This window comes from Phyllobates terribilis, unplaced genomic scaffold, assembly GCF_046119375.1.
Source record: "Phyllobates terribilis strain yellow unplaced genomic scaffold, ASM4611937v1 Scaffold_7__3_contigs__length_470593459, whole genome shotgun sequence".
NCBI classification, from domain to species: domain Eukaryota; kingdom Metazoa; phylum Chordata; class Amphibia; order Anura; family Dendrobatidae; genus Phyllobates; species Phyllobates terribilis.
In genome coordinates, this window is record NW_027362767.1 from 266,789,826 (window position 1) to 266,816,604 (window position 26,779).

A 26,779-nucleotide genomic window follows, 5' to 3' on the forward strand; every position below is an offset into this window, starting at 1 on the left:
CGGTCTGCACTGTACGTTGAGAGAATTCGCCGGTTTTTGAGCTATTGTAGAATTTACAATAGATATATCTCATGTAATGTAACAAGTGAAATCTTTGGCATTGTACTGTATATATATTTCTCTGCGGTATCTGTGCATCATGAATTGTGGTGTGTGTTAAAGGGGCCCACAGACTCTTTTGCCGGGGCCCACAAAAACCTGGAGCCGGCCCTGCTCCCAGCTACTGGCTGGGGCATTTCTAAAGTGCGCGTGCTGCCTCTTTGAATACTGGGGCATACACATGCGCACTAGGCGTGCCGCGGGGAGGACTGTGTGGCGTGCACAGACCAAGAGCAGGAAGGAGCACAGCAGGGAACAAGGACGCCGCTGCGGCAGCGAGTGTCAGTGTCGTTGCCTGGAGGCGGGAGAGGGACCACGCAAGTGTAGCACCCTGAGGGCTCAGTTGCTACAGAGGTATTGCATCTCATCCAGATGTGCGATATCTCACTTCCAGGTAAGGATGGAGTGTGGATCAGGACCCCGACACCTGCATGCATTACACCACATTTCCGGGGGACAGGGCGACCGATATGCTCCAAGTAGAGCACGACAGTCCCTGTCCCTGGCTGGTGGGAACACCGAGGAAGGGGGAACCCTGTAGTGCATAGGAGGGAGAGGGCAGTTCCTGGGTGCACCTAGAGGGAGGTATAAAAGGTGGGCACCATCTTAGAACAGTGTTCAGTCTGGGAGAAGAAGTGACAGAGTAAGGACCTCTGCATGGGGCTCTGCTCCGTAGGCGGGCCTAGCCTGTGAGGCCCAGCCAGCACTGAAAGAGCAAAGAGGAGAAGTTAAGTACAGACAGAGAGAAGAGGGAGCAGGAGGTGGGGGCAGAGGCTCTGCATGGGCTCTGCTCCGCAGGCAGGCCTAAGAGAGAGGCCGGGGCCTGGAGGAGGAAGAAGGAAGAAAGAGGAGCGGAGGAGGCTCCAGGAACAAGGAACGAAGGGACCCCAGGGGTGTGGACCGGCGAGTCTCCACCGCATGCCCGAATCTACCTGCGTAGAAGGGTCAGGCCAAAGGGGGAGACCGGTCCCCGAAACTAGTGGAGGCGGGGAACTACCCTCAGCTAGAAACCGGAGGCTGTGATATTTCACGTGGCGCAGCCCCTCGATACACCCGCTAGGAAGGCACCACATAGGGTCAGGGAAACTGGCGCCAAAGTTTACCAAGAGAAGGCCCGAGGCAGCCGGACAGAAGCGAGGTCACTGGCGGGGTACGACAGGCCAGAGAAAGGACACACAAAGGGGGTCCTGTGAAACGCTCCAAAGATATCTGGGAGTAGGCCGAGCCCCTCACCTGGTGAACACAGTGCGACGTGGGACGTTATGACCAGCTGGAGTAACGTGGATAAAGAACTGTGAGTAAATACCCTGGACTGCATTACAGGACTCTGTGTCGTTACTGCTGCTCCCGCGCACCATCACCCCCAACATCCACACTTGCTGCCCTGAGGCTGCAATTTACACCTGGCAATGTGCTGCTGAGAACAAAAATTTTGTCCTGCCATAAACAATCCAATCACCCGATGAATAAGCAGCATTTTGCTCGTTCATTTGGCAATTGCTAAAATGTTTACACCTATGAGCTCTCGTCTGCACTGCCGGGATTTATAAATGTGGAAGACACACACACACTGTCACTGTGTCTATAACTGACCATCTACATATACTATTAACATATATACAAGTTAGAATAATGCAATCAAATATATAAACATACACTTATATACACACACTTGTACATGGCACACACTACACACACTGTTTTATGCTGAAGGGAATGAAAATGTTCCTCACTGTGAGGTGCAGCTCCTTCTGCTCACAGCAGCACTGTCCCAGCAAACACCTCCCTGCCCTCTCCTCTGCTGGGACAGCTGACAGGGGCAGGAGCAGACTGACAGGAGCAGGAGGAGGCTGACTGGAGAAGGAGGCTGACGGGAGCAGGCTGACAGGGGCAGGAGCAGACTGACAGGAGCAGGAGGAGGCTGACTGGAGAAGGAGGCTGACGGGAGCAGGCTGACAGGGGCAGGAGCAGACTGACAGGAGCAGGAGGAGGCTGACTGCAGAAGGAGGCTGACGGGAGCAGGCTGACAGGGGCAGGAGCAGACTGACAGGAGCAGGAGGAGGCTGACGGGAGCAGGCTGACTGGAGCAGGAGCAGGCTGACTGGAGAAGGAGACTGATGGGAGCAGGAGGAGGCTGACAGGGGCAGGAGCAGGCTGACAGGAGCAGGAGGAGGCTGACTGGAGAAGGAGGCTGACGGGAGCAGGCTGACAGGGGCAGGAGCAGACTGACAGGAGCAGGAGGAGGCTGACTGGAGAAGGAGGCTGACGGGAGCAGGCTGTCAGGGGCAGGAGCAAACTGACAGGAGCAGGAGGAGGCTGACTGGAGAAGGAGGCTGACGGGAGCAGGCTGACAGGGGCAGGAGCAGACTGACAGGAGCAGGAGGAGGCTGACGGGAGCAGGCTGACAGGGGCAGGAGCAGGCTGACTGGAGAAGGAGACTGATGGGAGCAGGAGGAGGCTGACAGGGGCAGGAGCAGGCTGATGGGAGCAGGAGGAGGCTGACTGGAGCAGGCTGACTGGAGAAGGAGGATGACGGGAGCAGGAGGAGGCTGACGGGAGCAGGCTGACAGGGGCAGGAGCAGGCTGACAGGGGCAGGAGCAGGCTGACTGACTGGAGCAGGCTGATGGGAGCAGAAGCAGGCTGACGGGAGCAGGAGGAGGCTGACGGGAGCAGGAGGAGGCTGACGGGAGCAGGCTGACAGGGGCAGGAGCAGGCTGACTGACTGGAGCAGGCTGATGGGAGCAGAAGCAGGCTGACGGGAGCAGAAACTGGCTGACGGGAGCAGAAGCTGGCTGACGGGAGCAGAAGCAGGCTGACGGGAGCAGGAGGAGGCTGACGGGAGCAGAAGATGGCTGACGGGAGCAGAAGCAGGCTGACGGGAGCAGGAGGAGGCTGACGGGAGCAGGAGGAGGCTGACGGGAGCAGGAGGAGGCTGACGGGAGTAGGAGGAGGCTGACGGGAGCAGGAGGAGGACGACTTATCTGGCAGCTCAGCTCGGTAGGTGCCGGGTCTCCCCCTCCCCTCAGGCTCTGTGCAGGAGGACAGGAGCACTGGCCAGTGAGCGCTTCTATCACTCTGATGGGGGAGGTTCAGTAGCTGGTGCTCCTGTACTTTACCAAAGGTCCTGAAGCTCTTCAGACTGCAAGGCCTGTAGTGACATCATGGTCACATGATCTTGCTGTCACTACAGGTCCTCAACCAGTCTCTACATAGGAAGCTTCACTGATAAAGCTATTATCAGTGAAGCTCCTGCTGTAGCCGCTGGGGGCCCCCAAAAGAGTGGGGCCCTAGGCAGATGCCTAGTATTCCCTGCCTTAACGCCGGCCCTGGCTCCAGGTGTTCCTTCCAGGTGGGACTGAAGACGGCAATGTCGTCTAGGTAAGTGAAAGCAAACCTATCTAGTTCCTCGAGCAGCTGGTTGATCAGTTGCTGTAAAGTGACAGGAGCATTTCTCATGTCAAAGGGCATGACGAGGGATTCGTACATTCTGAATGGGGTGATGACGTTTGACCTCTCCTGTGCCTCCTTGGACAGGGAAATCTGCCAGTACCCCGACTCAAGTCCATGATTGTCAAATAACAGGAACCGGCTAAGTGATAGCTCATGAATGTGTGGCATTGTGTATGCATCAGGGTCTGTGATAGCGTTTAGCCTCCTGTAGTCCACGCAGAACAGGGATGTCTGGTTATTTTTCAGGACCAGGACTACAGGTGAGGCCCACGTACCTTAGAACTTCTGGATCACCCCCAGGCATAGCATTTTGTCCATCTCCCTCTTGATGTCTTTTTGCACCTCCAGGGAGACACAGTATGCACATTGCCAGACTGGACGGCGATTCCCTGTGTCTACCTGGTGGATTGCTAGCTGCGTCTTCACTGGTGCACCAGTCAAGGTGGCCAGGTAGGGCCAGTATACCTCCCAAGTTGGGATCTCTGGTCCACGGATAGCTGAGGGATGAATTCTGCTTCCTCAATAGACTCTACGTCTCGGGCTGCTGCTAGCAAATCCACCAGGACTTCACTCTCACCCTCATCAGAAAGGCGACACTTCTTTTAGGGAAACCGTACAGAACCACAGCGAACTGTGTCTTCCAGGTCTGACAATGACAAAAAATCAAAATCTGATTTTATTGGAGAAAAACCACGCCCACATACCTCTCTTTGGTGAACTCCTATTGGGGCTAATCATGGGATGTGGCTAGGGTCCCAAAAATTAAGAGCTCCAACTTTCAGGATATCTTCGCTTCTGGAGGTCCCACGAGGGAGATATTAAAGCCATATACACAGTATGAGGCCTCCACAGTACATTCTACTATACACAGTATGAGGCCTCCACAGTACATTCTACTATACACAGTATGAGGACTCCACAGTACATTCTCCTATTCACAGTAGGATGCCCCCACAGTACATTTCCCCCACATACTTTATGATGTCCACACCGTACATTACCCCTCACACAGTATGATGCCCACAAAGTTGATTCCTACATGCAGACTTATGTCCCAAAAGTACATTTCCCCCACACAGTAGGATGTCCCTCCAGCACATTCTCCCATATACAGTATGATGTCCCCATAGTACATTTCCCCACACACAGTATAATCTCCCTATGGTACATGCCCTCACGTACAGTATGATGCCTTCACAGTACAGTCCCAAAGAAGCAGTATGGGAAGCGAGGAAATAAGAAGCAGTATTATACAGGCACTGCCAAGTAAGAACACACTGGCAAACCAGCATCAGGTAATGAAAGTTGTTTATTGGCTAAATGTTTCAAGGACAGTTCGTCCTCTTCATCAGGGACATGATGTCCACACAGTACATTCCCTCCCACACACAGTAAGATGCCCCAGTACATTCACCAATACACAGTATGATGTCCTCACTGTACATTCTCCCATACACAGTAGGATGACCTCAGTACAATTTCACATACACACACACTATGATAGCCCCACAGTTCATTTCCTTCACACACAGTATGATGCACCAATACATTCTCCCATACACACACACACAGTAGGATTCCCACACAGTACATTCTGCCATATACAGTAGGATGCCCTTCGTACAATTTCCCATACACACACACTGTATGATAGCCCCACAGTTCACCCCCCCCACAGTATGATGCACCAGTACACTCTCCCATACACTCACCGTAGCATTCCCACACAGTACATTCTCCCACCCACAGTACATTCTCCCATACACAGCATGGTTCCCCTATAGTACATTATCCTGTACACACACTAGGATTCTCCCACAGTACATTCCTCCCACACACAGTAGGATGCCCCCACAGTACTTTCTTCACATTCACAGTAGGATGCCCCCACATTACATTCCCCCCCACACACTGTATGATGCCTCCACTGTTATTACCCCACAGCTCTCCTAACACTCATACAACCATCCCTATTGCCTTTGATTCCTGTTTTCCTTTTAGACAGTCTATGCTGCCACTCATGTGACCTGAAGTTTGTTGCAAGTCCTTCAGTCTATACTCAGATTGAAAGGTAGGGATCTGCTGCTTCACTGCTTTCCTGTCTGTCTTTCCTCCAGAAATTGCTCCCCATTTGCCTATTTCTGGAATTGCAGCTCAGCTGTATTGAAATAAATAGGACTGTAGTACCTTACCTGGCCTGTAGACAAGTTTGGTGCTGTTATGGTAAGAAAGCAACATGATTTTTTTTTTAAATTCTAGGCAGTGCTTGTATATGAAAGGTTTACTTAGAGATGTCCTTCTGTGGTTTATAAGGACGGTCTATTCATTTGGGCTCCATGGGGTCCACCTACTCTCTTACCACCTCCACTATCCTGATGTTATTGGGTTTTTAGACAAATGGGAGTAGGAGTTGACTGGTTAGACCCAAAAGGTGTGAAATCCTGTATTCTAATCAATTCAGAATGGTCATTTTTAGTTTCACCTATTTATTATACAGCCTCCTATAGAAAACCAACCTGCTGCCATTTTCCAGTCTCCTTGGGACAAGGCAATGGCTTATTGTAGCGTCCTAGTTCTATGCAAATAGGGAAAGATCCACAGATCAGTGCGATCAGAGGACCATTTACAAGATGACCTAAAGATCAAGCAGATAATTGCAGAAGGTTTCTATCAAAGACTAAAATTAATTCACAGAAACTGAAACCATGAAATCCAGGAGGTTTTATTGCACTGCACACAGAAGGTTCTGGGGTCTCAGCTGATGTTATAGATGCCCTGTCCGTGGAGACCCTGACGAGCTACGGCATCAGACCGGTGGGCACTGAACGCTCTCTGTCGTGCCTTCTCACTGGGAAAGGTGTCTAGATGAGGAGCAACCTGGGACAAAAAGCAAAGGGAAAAAATCAGCAACCCAAAGTAATTCTGTGTTGTACAGAAGTGATGGAGTGTATGTGTATGTATTACATACAGTGGCATGTAAATGTTTGGGCACCCCTGGATACAATTATTATTATTGTGAACAGTTAAGCAAGTTGAAGATTAAATGATCTCTAAAAGGGCTAAAGTTAAAGGGAACCTGTCACCACTTTTGTCACAGCAGCTTAAACTATCCCCTTATTTAGCATCTACGCTGCTTTACCAAAATATATGACCCCCTGACTCCCCCTATATAGCTCCAAAAAATCTTAAAATTTCTCCCGCGCTGTATTCTAAACGGGTCCCTCTGGTACGATGGGCGTGGCTTCAGATTCTCCACCTTCCCTCCGGCTGCTGCTCGCCGTTCTTGACGTCTCCTGGGTCATCCTCATCGCCGTGAGAGATCTTGCGCCTGCGCAGTATGCTTTGCCCAGTTTGCAGGCGCGAGACGTGATTTGTTTGCGCAGGCGCGAGATATCTCACAGAGATGAGGATGATGCGGGCTCCACAAGATCGGGATCAAATATTGTTTGGCAGGACTTATTTATATTTCTAAACAGAACACATAAATGTAATACTATTAATATCAGAACCTAAGCTAGCTAAGTTATATGATGTTCAATCAATGGGTGTGCTCAATACTAATACTCAAACCCTCTGGATGCAAAGTAGCCAACTCATATATCCAGACAGATTCTCTGTTATTCAGACTCTTTTTTTACTTTGTGTTTTAGGCCAAAAAAAAATATGGTCACTTTTTACATTTTAAAAATTACAAAAAGGAAAATGGGCCGATGCAAAACTTTGGGCACTCTTGGATATTTGCATGCTCAGATAACTTTGACCAAGCTTTCAGACCTTAAGTAGCCTGTTAGGGTTATAGCTTGTTCACCCTCATCATTAGGAAAGGCCAGGTGATGCAAATTTCCCAGCTTTATAGAAACCCAGCCTCCTCTAACCTTGTGCCAAAAAACAGCAGCCATGGGTTCTTCTAAGCAGCAGCCTAGCACTGAAAATTAAAATGGTGGAGGCCCACAAAGCAGGAGAAGGCTATAAGAAGATAGCAAAGCGTTATCAAGTTGCCCTTTCCTCAGTTCAAAATGTAATTAAGAAATAACAGTTAACAGGAACATTGGAGGTCAAAATAAGATCTGGAAGACCAAGCAAAATTTCAGTGATAGCTGCTCGTAGGATTGCTAGAGAGGCAAATCAGAACCCCCACTTGACTGCAAAAGACTTTCAGAAACATTTAGCCGACTCTGGAGTTGTGGTACATTGTTCTACTGTTCAGAGACACCTGCACAAATATGACCTTCATGGTAGAGTCATCAGAAGAAAACCTCTCCTGTGTCCTCGACATAAAATTCAATGTCAGAAGTATGCAAAAGAACATCTAAACAAGCCTGATGCATTTTGGAAACAAGTCCTGTGGACCGCTGAGGTTAAAATAGAACTCTGGTCACAATGATCAAAGATATGTGTGGAGAAAAAAGGGCACAGAATTTCAGGAAAAGAACATCTCGCCAAGCATTAAGCATTCAACAAATTCTAGATGCAAAGATAACGCCATCTGTAAAAAAGTTGAAGTTGAAAAGAGAATGGCTTCTACAAATGGATAATGATCCTAAACATACGTCAAAATCCACAATAGACAACCTCAAAAGGCGCAAGCTGAAGGTTTTACAATGGCCCTCATAGTCCCTTCATCATTGAAAATCTGTGGCTAGACCTTAAAATAGCAGTGCATGCAAGACGACCCAGGAATATCACAGAACTGGAAGAATTTTCCAAGGAAGAAATGATGAAAATCCCTCAACAAGAATTGAAAGACTCTTGTCTGGCTATAAAAAGCGTTTACAAGCTGTGATACCTTTTAAAGGTGATGCTACTAGGTACTAACCATGCAGGATGCCCAAACTTTTGCATCGGCCCACTTTTCTTTTTGTAATTTTTAATATGTAAAAGATGAAAATACTGTATTTTTTGGCCTATAAGAAGCACCGGACCATAAGATGCACCTAGGTTTTAGAGGAGGAAAATAGAAAAAAAAATTAAGCAAAAAATGTGGTCATGATGCTCTGTTAATGGGGAGGAGGTCTGCTGCTGACACTGTTATAGGGGTAATGTCCCCCAATTCTGTTAATATTCCCCATCCTGGTATATATGGCCCCCTCCTCCCTGTTATACGTGGCCCTCATCCCCATCCTGGTATGTATGGCACCCTCATCCCTCTTCCTGGTATGTATGGCACCTTCATTCCTCTTCCTGGTATTTATGGCACTCTTCATCTCTGTATGTATGGCCCCCCTAATCCTGGTATATATGGCCCCCTTCATCCCTGTATGTATGGCCCCCCTCATGCCTCATCCCTGTATGTATGGCCCCCTCATCCTGGTATGCTTGGCACCCCCTGATCCCCATCACGCTGCACAGAAAAAAAACAATCATACTCACCTCCTCTCTCCTCCAGCGCTGTGTTCTGCTCTGAGCCGGAATAGTCATTGCTCCCCATGCCGGGACTGCGTGCGTGGGGAGCAGTGACCATTCATTCTCCCTAACTGCACACTCAGCTGTCAGCGTGCCGGCTATTAAAGGCCATGAATATTCACCACACCCATGGGCGTGGGGAGCAGTGAATATTAATTTTCTTTAGTAGCAGGCACGGTGTAGGCTGCAGCATGTGGCTGCTGCCTCCTGTGCCCCCCTACTCAGCTGCTGTCACTTCCCCCACATCTCCCACCACCCACAGCCACAATATTTATGTACATCGGACTATAAGATGCACCCTCCACTTTCCTGCAAAATTTTGGAGGAAAAAAGCGCGTCTTATAGTCCGAAAAATACGGTATACTTTTGTTTCTTTTTGCCTAAGATACAAAGAAAATGTGTTAACAGTAATTTTTACCTGGGATGCCCAAACTTTTACATGTCACTATATACAAACAAACACAACGAACAAGGACTCCTGGAAGTGATGATCCGGCCTCACAGATCCCTGATCTCACATCATCCAGTCTGGCTAGGATCACATGAAGACACAGAAGGATCTGCACAAGTCTCATACATAGAAGACTTGGGGTCACTTCTCCAAGATGTTTGGAACAACCTCCAGCCGAGAGGACAGGAAACGCGGACCTGTGCAGTGTATATATAGAGAATAATAGATAAAGATACTGAGCAGGGGCGTACATAGAAGTCACAGGGCCCCATAGCAGAAGTTCTAATTGCGCCCCCCCACACACCTCAAAAAAACAAAGATTAAATAATTGTCGGGGTCGCAAAAGAGCATATCTCACAACTTTCCATCCTTTACATAGTAATTTTCCTCCTGCTGAAGTCCTAGATTCCTCTTCCATTGCCCCCATAAAAAGTATGATGCCAACAAAAGTGCCCCCAAACACAGTATGATACCCCCATGGTGGATTCCTCCACATGCACAGTATAATGACCCTACTGTATTCACACCTCAACTTCCAAGGCAAAGTATGGTGACCCCAACACAACACGATCCCCCAAATGTGACTCCCACACAGCCCTCCATGCACTATAATGGGCCTACATACAGTATAATGGCCTGCACTAGCCCTCCAAACAGTATAAAGGCCCCACACAGCCCTCCATGCTCTATTATGGGCCTACACACAGTATAATGGCCCACACACAAAAGAATGGACCCACACAAACCTTCACACTGTATAATTGCTTGCACACAGTATAATGGCCCCACTTAACCCTCCAAATATTATCAGGGCCCCACATAGCCTTCCATATAGTATAATGCACCTCTCATGGTCCTCCATATAGTATAATGCACCTCTCATGGTCCTCCATATAGTATAATGCACTCCCCATGGTCCTCCATGCAATAAAATGTGCCCCCCATGGTCCTCCATGCAATAAAATGCACCCCCATGGTTCTCCATGCAATAAAATGCACCCCCATGGTTCTCCACACAATAAAATGCATCCCCATGGTCCTCCACGCAATAAAATGCACCCCCATGGTTCTCTATACAATATAATGCACCCCATGGTATAATGCGGCCCCCATAGGGCATAGTCCGGCCACCATAGGGCATAGTGCAGCCACCATAGGGCATAGTGCAGCCACCATAGGGCATAGTGCAGCCACCATAGGGCATAGTGCAGCCACAGTCCTCCAGTAATATGGGCACCAAATTTAAATAGATACTTACCGCTCCTTGTTCCCCCGCTGCTTCGGTCTCCACAGCTCCACTGCCTGACCCAGTGCGCGCTGCTGCGTCAGACGCAGAGGAGGAATGATGGGAGTGTCACACGCTGCTCCCTCCTCAGTCATTGCTTTCAACAGTATCGGCATCTGCCGATACAGTTGAATGCGGGTTGGGGGGGAGGGCAGTGCTGGCTGTACAGGGGGGAAGGGGATGCGGGCGGGGCCCGATGCGGGCTCTGGTCTTCCCTGGCTCACGGGTCCCATAGCAGTGGTGTGGCCTGCCGCCATTGGCGATACACCACTGATACTGAGAATACGGGTGCAGTCAGACAGCTGTATAACACGGACGACTATCGCATCGCAATGTTCGGACTGGCCAGCGGCTCTCCTGACCAGAGTGTGACTGCATATATTTCTATGCAGCTGTCATGCTCGGGCCAGGAGAGCCGACGGCTAGTCCGAGCATTGCCATGAGATAGTCGTCCGTGTTATACGGCTGTCTGACTGAGCCCTTACACCTTGTATACAGTATAGGAGAAGTGGTACTGTGCAGTATATATATACAGAATAATACAGGTACTGAGAACTACACCTGTGCAGTGTAATATATTATATATATATATATATATATATATATATATATATATATATATATGCATCTCTGATCAGTCTTCTCCTTGTTCGAGATGAAAGTTTAGAGGGACGGCCGGGTCTTGGTAGATTTGCAGTGGTCTGATACTCCTTCCATTTCAATATGATCGCTTGCACAGTGCTCCTTGAGATGTTTAAAACTTGGGAAATCTTTTTGTATCCAAATCCGGCTTTAAACTTCGCCCCAACAGTATCTTGGACCTGCCTGGTGTGTTCCTTGGTCTTCATGATGCTCTCTGCACTTGAAACAGAACCCTGAGACTATCACAGAGCAGGTGCATTTATAGGAGACTTGATTACACACAGGTGGATTCTATTTATCATTACCAGTCATTTAGGACAACATTGGATCCTTCAGAGATCCTCACTGAACTTCTGCACTGAAAGTAAAGGGGCCGAATAATATTGCACGCCCCACTTTTCAGTTTTTAATTTGTTAAAAAAGTTTAAAATATCCAATAAATTTCGTTCCACTTCACGATTGTATCCACTTTTTGTTGATTCTTCCCAAAAAAATTAGAATTTTATATCTTTATGTTTGAAGCCAGAAATGTGGCAAAAGGTAGAAAAGTTCAAGGGGGCCAAATACTTTCACAATGCACTATATATATACTGCTCAAAAAATAAAGGGAACACTTGGAGTTATATTCTGTTGTTTAAGTGTTCCCTTTATTTTTTGAGCAATATATATATATATCAAAAGAATGCAGCAGAACTCCATATGGCCAAGATACGTCTTAATGAAAATATTAGATCTAAACTGTTTTGCTCAGCAACAAGTACTTACACAAAATGAAGGTTTTTAGCGCATAAATTGGCCAACTCATGTGTGCCCATCAACTATATATATATATATATATATTTCTCAAAAAATAAAGGGAACACTTAAACAACAGAATATAACTCCAAGTAAGTCAAACTTCTGTGAAATCAAACTGTCCACTTAGGAAGCAACACTGATTGACAATCAATTTCACATGCTGTTGTGCAAATGGAATAGACAATAGATGGAAATTATTGGCAATTATCAAGACACCCTCAATAAAGGAGTGGTTCTGCAGGTGGGTACCACAGACCACATCTCGGTACCAATGCTTTCTGGCTGATGTTTTGGTCACTTTTGAATGTTGGTTGTGCTTTCACACTCGTAGTAGCATAAGACGGACTCTACAACCCACAGAAGTTGCTCAGGTAGTGCAGCTCATCCAGGATGGCACATCAATGCGAGCTGTGGCAAGGTGGTTTGCTGTGTCTGTCAGCGTAGTGTCCAGAGGCTGGAGGTGCTACCAGGAGACAGGCCAGTACACCAGGAGACGTGGAGGGGGCCGTAGGAAGGCAACAACCCAGCAGCAGGACCGCTACCTCCACCTTTGTGCAAGGAGAAACAGGAGGAGCACTGCCAGAGCCCTACAAAATGACCTCCAGCAGGCCACAAATGTGCATGTGTCTGCACAAACGGTTAGAAACCGACTCCATGAGGGTTTTATGAGGGCCCGATGTCCACAGATGGGGGTTGTGCTCACACTGTGCAGGACGCTTGGCATTTGCCACAGAACACCAGGATTGGCAAAGTCGCCACTGGCGCCCTGTGGTCTTCACAGATGAAAGCAGGTTCACACTGAGCACATGTGACAGACGTGACAGAGTCTGGAGACTCCGTGGAGAGCGATCTGCTGCCTGCAAAATCCTTCAGCATGACCGGTTTGGCAGTGGGTCAGTAATGGTGTGGGGTGGCATTTCTTTGGAGGGCCGCACAGCCCTCCATGTGCCCGCCAGAGGTAGCCTGACTGCCATTAGGTACCGAGATGAGATCCTCGGACCCCTTGTGAGACCATATGCTGGTGTGGTTGGCCCTGGGTTCCCCCTAATGCAGGACAATGCCAGACCTCATGTGGCTGGAGTGTGTCAGCAGTTCCTGCAAGATGAAGGCATTGAAGCTATGGACTGGCTGCACGTTCCCCAGACCTGAATCTAATTGAGCACATCTGGGACATCATGTCTCGCTCCATCCATCAACATCACGTTGCACCACAGACTGTCCAGGAGTTGGCGGATGCTTTAGTCCAGGTCTGGGAGGAGATCCCACAGGAGACCATCCGCAACCTCATCAGGAGCATGCCCAGGCATTGTAGGGAGGTCATACAGGCACGTGGAGGCCACACACAATACTCAGCCTCATTGTGACTTGTTTTAAGGACATTACATCAAAGTTGGATCAGCCTGTAGTGTGTTTTTCCACTTTAATTTTGGGGGTGACTCCAAATCCAGGCCTCCGTTGGTTAATAAATTTGATTTCCATTGATGATGTTTGTGTGATTTTGTTGTCAGCACATTCAACTTTGTACAGAACAAAGTATTCAATGAGAATATTTCATTCATTCAGATCTAGGATGGGTTATTTCAGTGTTCCCTTTATTTTTTTGAGCAGTGTATATATATGTGTGTGTCTGTCTATCTATCTACAGTATATCAATATATACATACATGCGCAGAATAATACAGATACTGAGAATTACACTCAGTATACGGGGCAGGAGAAGTGCAGTGTGTATATGTACATACATCCATACACACAGAAGAGACACTGACCTTCCTATAGGATGCAGGTGACTGTGTAACTAGCGGCAGTGCGGAGCTCCCTTTGCAGGGTACACCCACCCACCCCGGACCATCCTGACACCCAGCGCCCCCCTACCCCTCGAAGCTCACACATTTAGATGCAAATGACTTGGTGAAGCCGTCACTGTGATGCTTGACAGTGAGTAATGAGAATTACTAAATGTTTTATGAGGTCAACATCCAGCAGCTGTCAAACAAGAAAGAACTTAGCAAAGGCAGGAAAACTTCCATCACCTCATTAAAGCCGACAGGTTCGGACCGCGCACATTCGCCATCAATACGCGGCCGTTTTGTGTCAGTAATTTGCGGTGAAGAAGAAGGAGGGAGAGAAAAAAATCTGAAAAAAAAAAATAAAGTGCGGAGACGCCGGGGCCTTGGGGGGAGCTGGGGAATAGGATATGCACTAGGAGCAGTTCTGCTCCTAATTGGAAGCAATGGGCATTATCAGCGGCGGATTCTCCCGGCTCCCTGACAGCTCGCGCTGCTGGAATGATCGCCCACTTGTCAGTGTAAAAGGACCATTAAAAACAAACAATTTTGATTTAATTGGAGGCGTGCGCTGGGGGCTCGGGTGAGGAGTCTCATCATCCTCCTCTGCTTCCTGCTTCTTGTGCCTTGATGGGTTCAGAAGTATCTGGAGGAAGACGGGAGAGGGAGGAATGTGTCAGCGGCTGCGGTGACAAGTCTGCCATCCGCGGGCGTCTATACTGGGCTCTGCTTTATCATCTTTGCGCAGCGGCAGCTTCTGCGCCGATCACATTTATATCAGTCTCGTCACTTCTAGTTTGAGATCTGCTTGTTAATCTGTTCATCCGGAACCTCCTGTTTCAGGAAGACTAAGATATAGTCCCTCCTACTTCTCAGTTGTATGGACATGATGTGCCACAAAGGGTTAAAGGGTGTAGCGCCGGCGTCCCTGCCCTCTGCTAGGCAGGGACGCTGTTCCCCTCACCTCTCTGCTCCGTGCCCGGCGTCCTCCTCCCGCTCTGCTGGCAGCGCGCGCTCCTTCCCGGCCACTGTGCTTAGGGCGCGCGCGCGCGCTCTCCCTCCCTCTTAAAGGGGCCGCGCGCGCCGTCCTAAGGAGTCCCCGGCCAATGGCCGGAGGACTTCACCATATATAAGGCACCTCCTCCAAAATGGAGGTGCCCGAGCAATGTTGTTGCACTGTTCACTACTCTGCTTCAGCCCTCAGGTCCCGTTGCCAGTTACCTGCCAGATACCTGCCAGATTCCTGCCAGCTTGCTGTCTTATTCCTTCCTGATTATCTGCTACCTGCCTGCTAGTCTGAGGTCCGACAGTCTGCCTTACTACTCCTGTCAGTCTGTCTAAGGACCAGCCTGTCCGCTCACCTGGGAGCGCACTCCAGCCACCTGCCTGCTTGCCTGAGGTCCGACGGTCTGCCTTCCAACTCCTGTCAGTCTGTCTATGGACCAGCTTGCCTGCTCACCTGGGAGCACACATCTGCTACCTGCTTGCTAGCCTACCTGGAGGCTCTGCCGTCACGTGCTGTGACCACCCGCCTGTCCAGAGACTTCTGCCCGCTCACCTGGGAGCGCTCTTCTGCCGCCTGTCTGTTGGTCTTCCTGGAGGCTCCGCCGTCACATGCTGTGACCACCCGTTCATCCAGAGACTCTCGCCTGCTCACCTGGGAGCTCACGTCTATCATCAGCCGCCACAGGTCGTACCAACCCTTTACTCAGAGACTGCCCCGGTCACTTGCCGTGACCATCTGCCCGTTCATTCAGAGACTGCCCCGGTCACTTGCCGTGACCATCTGCCCGTTCTTCCAGAGACTGCCCCGGTCACTTGCCGTGACCTCCAGCCCGTTCACTCAGAGACTGTCCCGGTCACCTGCTGTGACTTCCTGCCAGTCTTCCCTGGTCGCCACCCGCTCCCTTACAAGGACCGCCCCCTTGTATAGTAGCTCAGGGGTTCCGCCTCCCAGACCCGTTACAGTTTGCTCGGGCCATGGAACCCGGTGGCACCCAAGCTCCCTCGCTCTCGGACCTGTGTCATGAACTGTCCCGTCAAAGGTCCCAACAGGAGTCCATCCTGGGTCACCTGCGGAATGTCAATACTCGCCTGGACACTCTGACTGCTCCACCAGCAACCTCCGCCAGTGCCATGTCTCGCAATCCGGCAGCTCCGCTGCCCACTAATACCATGGTATCCTACCCCGGACCCCGGCTTTCTGCACCTCCTCGCTTCGGAGGCGACTCCGCCCAGGCTCGGGGCTTCATAAATCAGTGCACCCTGCACTTTGAACTATTGTCCCACCAGTTTAACTCCGACCAAGCCAAAATTGCATTTATCATGTCCCATCTCACCGGGGAGGCCCTGGCCTGGCTAAATCCTCTATGGGAGAGAGGAGACCCCCTGGTGTCCAACCTGCCTGCTTTTCTCACGGCTTTCCGGAAAGTCTTCGACGAACCCGGACGGAAGACCTCATCCGCATCATCACTGCTACGCCTCCGTCAGGGAAGTCTCACCGTGGGCCAATATGCCATACGGTTCCGTACCCTTGCCTCGGAGCTGGCCTGGGATAACGACGCTCTGGTATCCGTCTTCTGGGAGGGTCTGTCCGGCCGTATTAAAGATGTGTTAGAACCTTGCTGTTAGGTTTTTTTTCCTTTGCTGGTCACATGACCTTGTTGGCCTATTTAATCCTGCTCCGCCCTTCTGGCTTTGCTGGACTTCATTGTATATCTACTTTCTAGCTAGCCTGTGCTCTGTATCTAACTCTGTTAGTTTGCTTGGTCTACGGACCTCTATGTTCTATCTATTTTGTTTGTTCGTCTGTCTGCTACTTTTTCTGTTAGGAGGTGTCCCATATTCCTCCCAGTCCTTAGTACTTGTAGGGATTCCCTCCCCAAATCTATAGGTCTCCATACAGACTAGATTAGGACTTTAGCAGGTCTGATCGCAGGATCAGGTTCCCTGTTACATCGTAGGGATTCAGCTGAGTCTTATAGTAGGGACAGATCTCCTCTCTTTCCTTAGCTTTGGTAGCAGAACATAACAGTAAGTCCAGCCTGTAAATTCTCTAAGGAAAGATTTTTTTTGTTCCATCATGGTGTCGGTTCAGGATTTGGCTAAACACCTGCAGGGACTCTCTCTGGAAGTGGCCGAGCTCCGTCAGCACGTGAGTAACTGTCCTGGAGCATATTTCTTGGAGCCTAAGGTATGTTTGCCGGATTTATTTTTTGGTGAACATCGAGAATTTTTTTCATTTAAAAATGCTTGCTTATTGTATTTTCGTTTGAGACCCAAGTCCTCTGGGGATGAATCCCAGCGCGTAGGGTTCATAATGTCACTTTTGCGCAAAGAGCCTCAGGAGTGGGCCTTTTCTTTGCAACCTAGTGATACATGCTTCAGATCAGTGGATAGTTTTTTTTCTGCTTTAGGACTATTATATGATGATCCTGACCGTGTGGCATCAGCTGAGACTGAGTTGAGACGTTTAAAACAAGGATCAGGTAATATGGAAAAATATTGTACACATTTTCGTCGTTGGTCCACTCAAACAGGGTGGAACGATTCTGCTCTGAAAAGTCTATTTCTTGCTGGGCTCAGTGAAGAGGTTAAAGACCTGCTAATTGCTTATCCTACACCTGAGGATTTGCAACAGGCTATGCAATTAGCTATACGGGTGGATAGAAGACTGCGTGCTAGGGTTAATGAGAGCAAATCCTCTGCTATGTCAGTTTCTGGTTATGATAATGTGTGTACTAACAGTGGTGAACCGATGGAGATTGGATCGGTGGCACCTCGCTCTCAAGAAAAACACCGTCGTTTTTCAGAAGGCTTGTGTTTCTATTGCGGGAAATCTGGTCATTTGATTAAAGGCTGTGAGCTTCGTATGAAGAAAGAAAAAAAAATGGTCAGTCACGCCCGTATTGCCTGTTTAAATTCCAAGGGTATATTTTTAGCTGCTTCCACGATTGCTCAGGAAAAATTAATGGAATTTCGGGTGTTTGTTGATTGCGGGTCTACACTGAATGTTATTGATGGGGGATTCGTGGAAAAACTCAATTTAAAACCTGAACCTTTATCATCCCCCATTGCTGTGGTTTCTGTGGATGGCTCCCCTTTGAAGAATATTACTCTCAAGGTCAGTGAATTTCCTCTCACTATTAATGGTGTTCATCATGAGAAATTGGATTTGGTAGTGTTGAATAACTTGCCTTCTCCAGTAATATTGGGTTTGCCCTGGTTAAAATTTCACAATCCTGTACTGGATTGGTCTACCAGTGAAATTAAATCCTGGAGCCATAAATGTTATGACAAGTGTTGTAACGGGCGTATTGCAGCTTTGGATAGGGGAGAATTGCCTGTTCCTATTCAGGATTTTTGGAGAGTTTTTTCTGAGAAAGAATCGCAGGTTTTGCCTCCCCATAGAGACTATGATTGTTCTATTGAATTTGTCCCTGGAGCGATTCTTCCTAAAAGTCGTTTATTTAACCTTACTATTCCTGAGAGGAAGGCTTTGGAGGAATACATACAGACAAGTTTGGCCGCCGGTCACATTAGGCCCTCTAAGTCTCCTGTGGCGGTTGGATTTTTTTTTGTAAAAAAAAAGGACGGCGGTTTACGTCCTTGTCTGGATTTTCGTGAGATTAACAAAATTACGGTACGCAATCCTTACCCACTGCCATTGATTCCTGATCTGTTTAACCAGTTATTGGGGGCCAAGTGGTTCTCTAAAATTGACCTTAAGGGGGCATACAATCTGTTGCGCATGAAGGAGGGTGATGAATGGAAGACTGCTTTTAACACTCCTGTGGGTCATTTTGAGAATCTGGTTATGCCTTTTGGTCTTACTAATGCTCCTGCATTTTTTCAGAATCTGATTAATGACATCCTTAGACCTTTGATCGGTAAAAATGTGGTTGTGTATTTGGATGACATTTTGATTTATTCGCCAGATCTGGAGTCTCATTGGCGGAGCGTGCGTGAGGTATTACAGTTATTAATGAACAATTCGCTTTTTGCTAAGCTGGAGAAATGTGAGTTCGCTGTACAGAGAATTAGTTTTTTGGGCTACATTATCTCCAGCAAAGGTTTTGAGATGGATCCGGTTAAGGTTCAGGCTGTGCAGGAATGGCCTAGGCCTATTGGTTTGAAATCGATACAGAGGTTTTTGGGTTTCGCCAATTACTATAGAAAATTCATAAAAAATTTTTCTAGTATTGTCAAACCTCTGACTGATCTCACCAGGAAAGGTGCTGATGCGGTTCAGTGGTCTTCTGAGGCCATTGAAGCTTTTGTGTATCTCAAGGAGAGGTTCACCTCTGCTCCCATCCTTATGCAGCCTGATGTTACTAGGCCGTTTTTGGTTGAGGTTGATGCTTCCTCTGTGGGGGTTGGCGCAGTATTGTCTCAGGATAACGGGGATGGATTACATCCCTGTGCATTTTTTTCAAAAAAATTTTCGGAGACTGAATTGAATTACGATATTGGTAATCGGGAATTATTGGCTATTAAACTCGCATTTGAACACTGGCGCCACTTCTTGGAAGGTGCGGAATTTCCCGTTCAGGTTCTTACGGATCATAAAAATCTGATATATCTTGACGCTGCCAAGCGCCTGAATGCCCGTCAGGCTAGGTGGGCACTGTTTTTCTCGCGGTTTAATTTCTCCGTTACTTACATCCCTGGTACTAAGAATGTTAAGGCGGATGCCTTGTCTCGCAGTTTTTCTCCCATAGTCGGTGCTGAGAAAGAGGAAAACATTTTACAAGAAGGTGTTGTGATAGCTGCTTTAGACTCCGTTTTGGAAGATGAGATTCTTAAAGCTCAGGAGAATGCCCCATCTAACACTCCTCATGGGAGGTTGTTTGTGCCTGGGACCTTTAGGAGAGATTTGTTTGTTGAGTGTCACGAATCTCGGTTGGCAGGTCATCCCGGAATCTCTGAGACCAAGAGACTGGTGGGTCGCAGTTTTTGGTGGCCTGGATGGCAGAAGGAAGTCATTAAGTGGGTGCGCCAATGTACTATATGTGCTAGATCTAAGTCCTCACATACTCCTGCTGCGGGGTTGCTTTGTCCTTTGGAGGTCCCCAGTGCTCCTTGGACACATTTGGCTATGGACTTTATAACTGACCTTCCCCCCTCTGAGGGTTTTACTGTCATCTGGGTGGTCGTGGACCGTTTTAGCAAGATGTGTCACTTGGTTCCCTTCGTCAAACTGCCCTGCGCTAAAACTCTCGCTAAGGCCTTTGTCAAGGAAATTGTCAGACTTCATGGCGTTCCTACTGACATTGTTTCTGATAGGGGTCCTCAGTTCGTGGCTCGTTTTTGGCGTGCCTTTTGTGACAGGTTGGGAATTCATTTGTCGTTTTCGTCCGGATATCATCCTGAATCTAATGGCCAGACAGAAAGGAAAAACCAGGATGTTGAGCAGTTCTTGCGTTGTTTTGTGGCAGACAATCAAGAGGGGTGGTCTGAGTTTCTGCCACTTGCCGAATTTGCTCTGAACAATCATACATCTTCTTCTGCTGGTTGTTCGCCTTTTTTTTGTTGTTCTGGGAGACATCCGTCGTTTGGGTCGTTCTCCAAATTGGGATCTGCCGTGCCTGAGGAGGAGAATTTTTCCGGTGATTTGGAAAGAGTTTGGACGGATGTGCGTGGTAATCTTCAGGAGGCCAACAGAAAATCTAAAGACTACTTTGATAGGAAACGACAGGAGGTTTTGTTCGCTGTTGGTGACATGGTTTGGTTGTCCTCTAGGAATCTGCGGTTGAGGATTCCTTCTAAGAAATTGGGTCCCAAGTTTGTAGGGCCCTTTAAGGTGCTTCAGGTTGTCAACCAATCTGCTGTTAGGTTGGAGGTTCCTACCTCCTGGAGAATTAATCCGGTCTTTCATGTCTCTCTGTTAAAAAAAGCTGTTGTGTCGGATGGTGACGCCTCTGCCTCTGTTCCTCCGGTGGTGGAGGACGGGGAATATGAAATTTCTCGCATCCTTGACTCTAGACGGTATAGAGGTAGTTTGCAGTATCTTGTGGCCTGGAAAGGTTTCGGACCCGAGGATAACTCTTGGGTGAGGTCAGATGATGTTTCCGCGTCCAGACTTATCAGAGCGTTTCACAGGAGATTTCCTGATAAGCCTGGTCCTAGGGGATCCGGAGGATCCTCTTAGAAGGGGGGGTACTGTTAGAACCTTGCTGTTAGGTTTTTTTTCCTTTGCTGGTCACATGACCTTGTTGGCCTATTTAATCCTGCTCCGCCCTTCTGGCTTTGCTGGACTTCATTGTATATCTACTTTCTAGCTAGCCTGTGCTCTGTATCTAACTCTGTTAGTTTGCTTGGTCTACGGACCTCTATGTTCTATCTATTTTGTTTGTTCGTCTGTCTGCTACTTTTTCTGTTAGGAGGTGTCCCATATTCCTCCCAGTCCTTAGTACTTGTAGGGATTCCCTCCCCAAATCTATAGGTCTCCGTACAGACTAGATTAGGACTTTAGCAGGTCTGATCGCAGGATCAGGTTCCCTGTTACATCGTAGGGATTCAGCTGAGTCTTATAGTAGGGACAGATCTCCTCTCTTTCCTTAGCTTTGGTAGCAGAACATAACAAGATGAACTTGCCGGTCGGGACATCCCTACCACTCTCGATGACCTAATAACTCTTGCCACCCGGATTGACCTACGGTTCCAGGAGCGTGCCAAAGAGGTCACCCGTGAGAGGAGGTTACCACGTCTAGCTCCTACTTTTCAGAAACCCGTCACTCCCTCCGTCTCTACCCAGGTACACTCTCCTGAGCCTATGCAGGTCGACCAGACCAAGATGGTCAAAACTCGTCAGGACTTACGCCGTGCCGAGGGGAGCTGCTTCTACTGTGGCAGTAAGGAGCACCGGATCCGTACCTGCCCGGAGAGGTCGGGAAACGCCTGTGTCTAGGTTCACTCAGAGAGGTCGACCTAGACAAGAATAAATCCTCTCCATCTCTGCTGTTGTCAGTCTCAATCGTCTGCGGGAAGAACCGTTATTTCGAACTAGCCCAACTTGACTCTGGAGCAGCCGGGAATCTTATTTCACAGTCCCTGGTAGAGAAATACCGCATCCCCACCAAACCTCTGGCTGTACCCTTGTCTGTTGCTGCCGTGGATGGGGGTCTCTTACCACGCCCCATCCAACTCATCACCGAATCCATTACTCTGCAGGCGGGAATGCTGCATTCTGAGAGTATCTCCTTTCATGTTCTGCCTGGACTCTCCCACGCCCTCTTGCTAGGCCTACCTTGGCTCCAGAGACATGCACCCGTGCTTGACTGGCAGACCGGAGAAGTCCTTCGCTGGGGACAGGACTGCCATAAGACCTGTCTGGTTCCCGTCCATCCCGTCCGTCCTTCTCCTACCCCAGCTAATCTACCTGGACTTCCGATTCCTTATTGGTCTTATGCTGATGTCTTTAATGAAAAGGAAGCAGAGACACTACCCCCTCATAGACCATACGACTGCCCTATCGACCTGTTACCTGGTACTACTCCTCCCCGTGGGCGTATTTATCCATTATCCGCTGCTGAGACCCGGTCGATGTCCGAATATATTGAGGAGAATCTGGCCAGGGGATTCATCCGGAAATCTACCTCCCCGGCGGGAGCAGGCTTCTTTTTCGTCAAAAAGAAGGACGGCTCTCTCCGTCCCTGTATAGACTATAGAGGCCTTAACCAGATCACGGTGAAGAATAAGTACCCCCTTCCGCTTATTCCGGAGTTATTTGATCGTCTGAGGGGGGCTAGAATCTTCACCAAACTGGACCTCCGTGGGGCGTACAACCTGGTCCGTATCTGTCAGGGGGATGAATGGAAGACGGCATTCAACACCCGGGACGGCCACTATGAATATCTGGTAATGCCCTTTGGTCTCTGTAACGCTCCTGCCGTCTTTCAAGAGTTGGTCAATGACATCTTCCGGGACCTTCTCTACTCCTGCGTAGTGGTGTACCTGGACGACATCTTGGTCTTCTCTCCGGATCTCCAGACTCACCGGAGGGACGTTCGTCAGGTCCTGCTCAGGCTCAGGCAGAATCACCTCTTCGCTAAATACGAGAAGTGCCTCTTTGAGCAGACCTCGCTTCCGTTTTTGGGCTACATTATTTCTCAGACCGGCCTACGAATGGATCCAGAGAAACTGTCTGCCATCGAGAAATGGCCTCGACCGGAGGGGTTGAAGGCCATTCAGCGATTCCTGGGCTTCGCTAACTACTACCGCCTCTTCATACCACACTTCTCTTCCCGGACTGCCCCAATTTCCGCGCTCACCCGTAAGGGTACTAATACCAAAGAGTGGCCGCCCGAAGCAGAGGAGGCCTTTCTTTCCCTAAAACAGGCCTTCTCTTCCGCCCCGGTGCTGCATCGCCCGGACGGCAACAAGCAGTTCTTCCTGGAAGTTGACGCCTCCTCCTCTGGAGCCGGAGCGGTACTTACTCAAAAATCATCTTCCGGGAGAATGGTAACTTGTGGCTTCTTCTCCAAACTCTTCTCCTCTTCTGAGCGCAACTATTCCATAGGAGACCGAGAGTTATTGGCCATCAAGCTGGCGTTGGAGGAGTGGTGTTACCTACTCGAGGGGGCTCTTCACCCGGTAATAATTTACACTGACCACAAGAACTTGGCTTACCTCCAGCATGCCCAGAGACTTAACCCGCGCCAAGCCCGGTGGTCCTTGTTTTTTGCTCGCTTTGATTTTGTTCTTCATTTTCGCCCGGCTGACAAAAACGTCAAAGCAGACGCCTTGTCCCGATCCTTTCTGGTGTCCGATCTCGAGGAAGAACCTAAACATATCATCGATCCCGCCAGAGTAATGCAGGTGGCTCCCGTGAGTCTAAATCGTCTCCCTCCCGGTAAGACGTTTGTTTCAGTACCTGATCGGAAGAAGATCCTACACTGGGGCCATTCGTCTAAACTAGCTGGCCACGCCGGTCAGAAAAAGACCCTCCAGCTTATTGCCCGGCACTACTGGTGGCCTACCCTGCACAAGGACGTAATAGACTTTGTTTCTGCCTGTGTGTCCTGCGCCCGCAACAAAGTCCCGAGACACCTGCCAGCCGGTCGCCTCCTTCCGCTTCCTGTGCCTGCTGCCCCCTGGCAGCATATTGCTATGGACTTCATAACTGATCTCCCCGTCTCTGCCGGTTGTACGGTCATTTGGGTGGTCGCTGATCGCTTTTCCAAGATGGCTCACTTTATTCCCCTGCCAGCCCTCCCGTCTGCACCCGGGCTGGCTAAAGACTTTATCCGCCACATCTTCCGTCTTCATGGCCTGCCCCTCCACATCGTGTCGGATCGTGGGGTACAGTTCACCTCACGTTTCTGGAGAGCCACTTGTAAACTGCTAGACGTCACCCTGGACTTCTCTTCCGCTTACCACCGACAGTCCAATGGTCAAGTGGAGCGGATCAATCAGAACCTGACCAGTTACCTCCGGCACTTGGTTAATGCCCATCATTCAGACTGGGTGGATCTCCTACCATGGGCCGAGTTCTCTTATAACAATCACGAGAGCGAATCCTCCTCCAAATCCCCGTTTTTTGTAGTCTTCGGTCAGCATCCTCGGATTCCTTTTCCTGTCTCCACCTCTGTGGACAACCCGGCTGCGGAATCTCTCGTTAGCAAATTTTCCTCCATTTGGGAGAGTACCCGATCCGCACTCCTTCAGTTGTCCGAACGGATGAAAAGACACGCTGACAAAAAACGCCTGGATCCTCCACAATTTCATCCTGGAGATAAAGTCTGGCTCTCATCTAAATATGTCCGACTCAAGATACCTTCTTACAAGTTAGGGCCTCGGTTCATCGGTCCTCTGGAGGTCATCAGTCAGATCAACCCGGTGGCCTATAAATTGAAACTCCCGGCCAACTTACGGATCCCTAACTCCTTCCATGTATCTCTCCTCAAACCTGTGGTACTTAACTCTTTTTCCAAGTCTACAGGTACGCCTCCTGCTCCGGTTTCTGCTGAGGACGAGTTTGAGGTAGAGAACATTCTTGCCACCAAAAGGGTAAGAGGAAAGACCTTTTTTCTAGTAGATTGGAAGGGGTTTGGTCCTGAGGAGAGAACGTGGGAGCCCCGGGAGAACATCCATGCCCCTCTTATCCTAGCTAAATTTCTGTCTGGCCTAAAAAAGGGGGGGCCTAAAGGGGGGGGTACTGTAGCGCCGGCGTCCCTGCCCTCTGCTAGGCAGGGACGCTGTTCCCCTCACCTCTCTGCTCCGTGCCCGGCGTCCTCCTCCCGCTCTGCTGGCAGCGCGCGCTCCTTCCCGGCCACTGTGCTTAGGGCGCGCGCGCTCTCCCTCCCTCTTAAAGGGGCCGCGCGCGCCGTCCTAAGGAGTCCCCGGCCAATGGCCGGAGGACTTCACCATATATAAGGCACCTCCTCCAAAATGGAGGTGCCCGAGCAATGTTGTTGCACTGTTCACTACTCTGCTTCAGCCCTCAGGTCCCGTTGCCAGTTACCTGCCAGATACCTGCCAGATTCCTGCCAGCTTGCTGTCTTATTCCTGCCTGATTATCTGCTACCTGCCTGCTAGTCTGAGGTCCGACGGTCTGCCTTACTACTCCTGTCAGTCTGTCTAAGGACCAGCCTGTCCGCTCACCTGGGAGCGCACTCCAGCCACCTGCCTGCTTGCCTGAGGTCCGACGGTCTGCCTTCCAACTCCTGTCAGTCTGTCTATGGACCAGCTTGCCTGCTCACCTGGGAGCACACATCTGCTACCTGCTTGCTAGCCTACCTGGAGGCTCCGCCGTCACGTGCTGTGACCACCTGCCTGTCCAGTGACTCCTGCCCGCTCACCTGGGAGCGCTCATCTGCTGCCTGTCTGCTAGCCTACCTGGAGGCTCTGCCGTCACGTGCTGTGACCACCCGCCTGTCCAGAGACTTCTGCCCGCTCACCTGGGAGCGCTCATCTGCCGCCTGTCTGTCGGTCTTCCTGGAGGCTCTGCCGTCACATGCTGTGACCACCCGTTCATTCAGAGACTCTCGCCTGCTCACCTGGGAGCTCAAGTCTACCATCAGCCGCCACAGGTCGTACCAACCCTTTACTCAGAGACTGCCCCGGTCACTTGCCGTGACCATCTGCCCGTTCATTCAGAGACTGCCCCGGTCACTTGCCGTGACCATCTGCCCGTTCTTCCAGAGACTGCCCCGGTCACTTGCCGTGACCTCCAGCCCGTTCACTCAGAGACTGTCCCGGTCACCTGCTGTGACTTCCTGCCCGTCTTCCCTGGTCGCCACCCGCTCCCTTACAAGGACCGCCCCCTTGTATAGTAGCTCAGGGGTTCCGCCTCCCAGACCCGTTACAAAGGGGTTTGTTATATTTCCAGAAATAGCGCTGCTCTTGTCTGTGGTTGTGGCTGGTATTGCCAGTGGGTAATTTCCATCTGCTCACGTGGGATAGGAGCGGGGTCCTGGAGGCAGGATGAGCGCCCACCCCGAGGATGTTTCTCCATCTCACAGCTGCTCGCTCCATTCACTTCTATGGCACTCCCATAGATGAGAGTGGTGCCTGTTCCACCTTGTGTGCGTGCATTTTAGTAGTCGTCTGCATTTCAGGAACCAGGAAGCACAGGATGAACGGATATATGGTGATCTATACACTTATTATCACTGCCTCTGTGGCAGCCGTCTATAAGGGCTCCTGTGAAGGACGACTCTACTGTATGTAAAGTCTCCACAGCAGGGAGGGTCTGGGGGGCAAGTGACCTGTGTACCTTGATCTTTAGAGGGCGCCACTGCAATACTTGGGGCCCAAACTTAGGCCACGGCCCCACTATCAGTATTTGGTCAGTATTCGGTCAGCTTTTTTTCTCAGGAGTGGGAGACAAAACCAGGAGTGGGTGATAAATGCAGAATTGG

The 26,779-nt window shown here is 49.6% G+C and overlaps 1 protein-coding gene across 1 annotated transcript in view; it reads right to left on the reverse strand.

Annotated features, from left to right (window-relative positions):
- Window positions 1-6,256: 6,256 nt before the first annotated feature.
- Window positions 6,257-26,779, reverse strand: part of CFAP77 (cilia and flagella associated protein 77) — a 149,834-nt gene continuing 129,311 nt past the window's right edge. Inside the window, exon 6 of the mRNA XM_073637853.1 lies at window positions 6,257-6,427. Coding sequence (XP_073493954.1) covers window positions 6,305-6,427 — 123 coding nt within the window. The 3' untranslated portion in view covers window positions 6,257-6,304. The remainder of the gene's footprint in view (window positions 6,428-26,779) is intronic.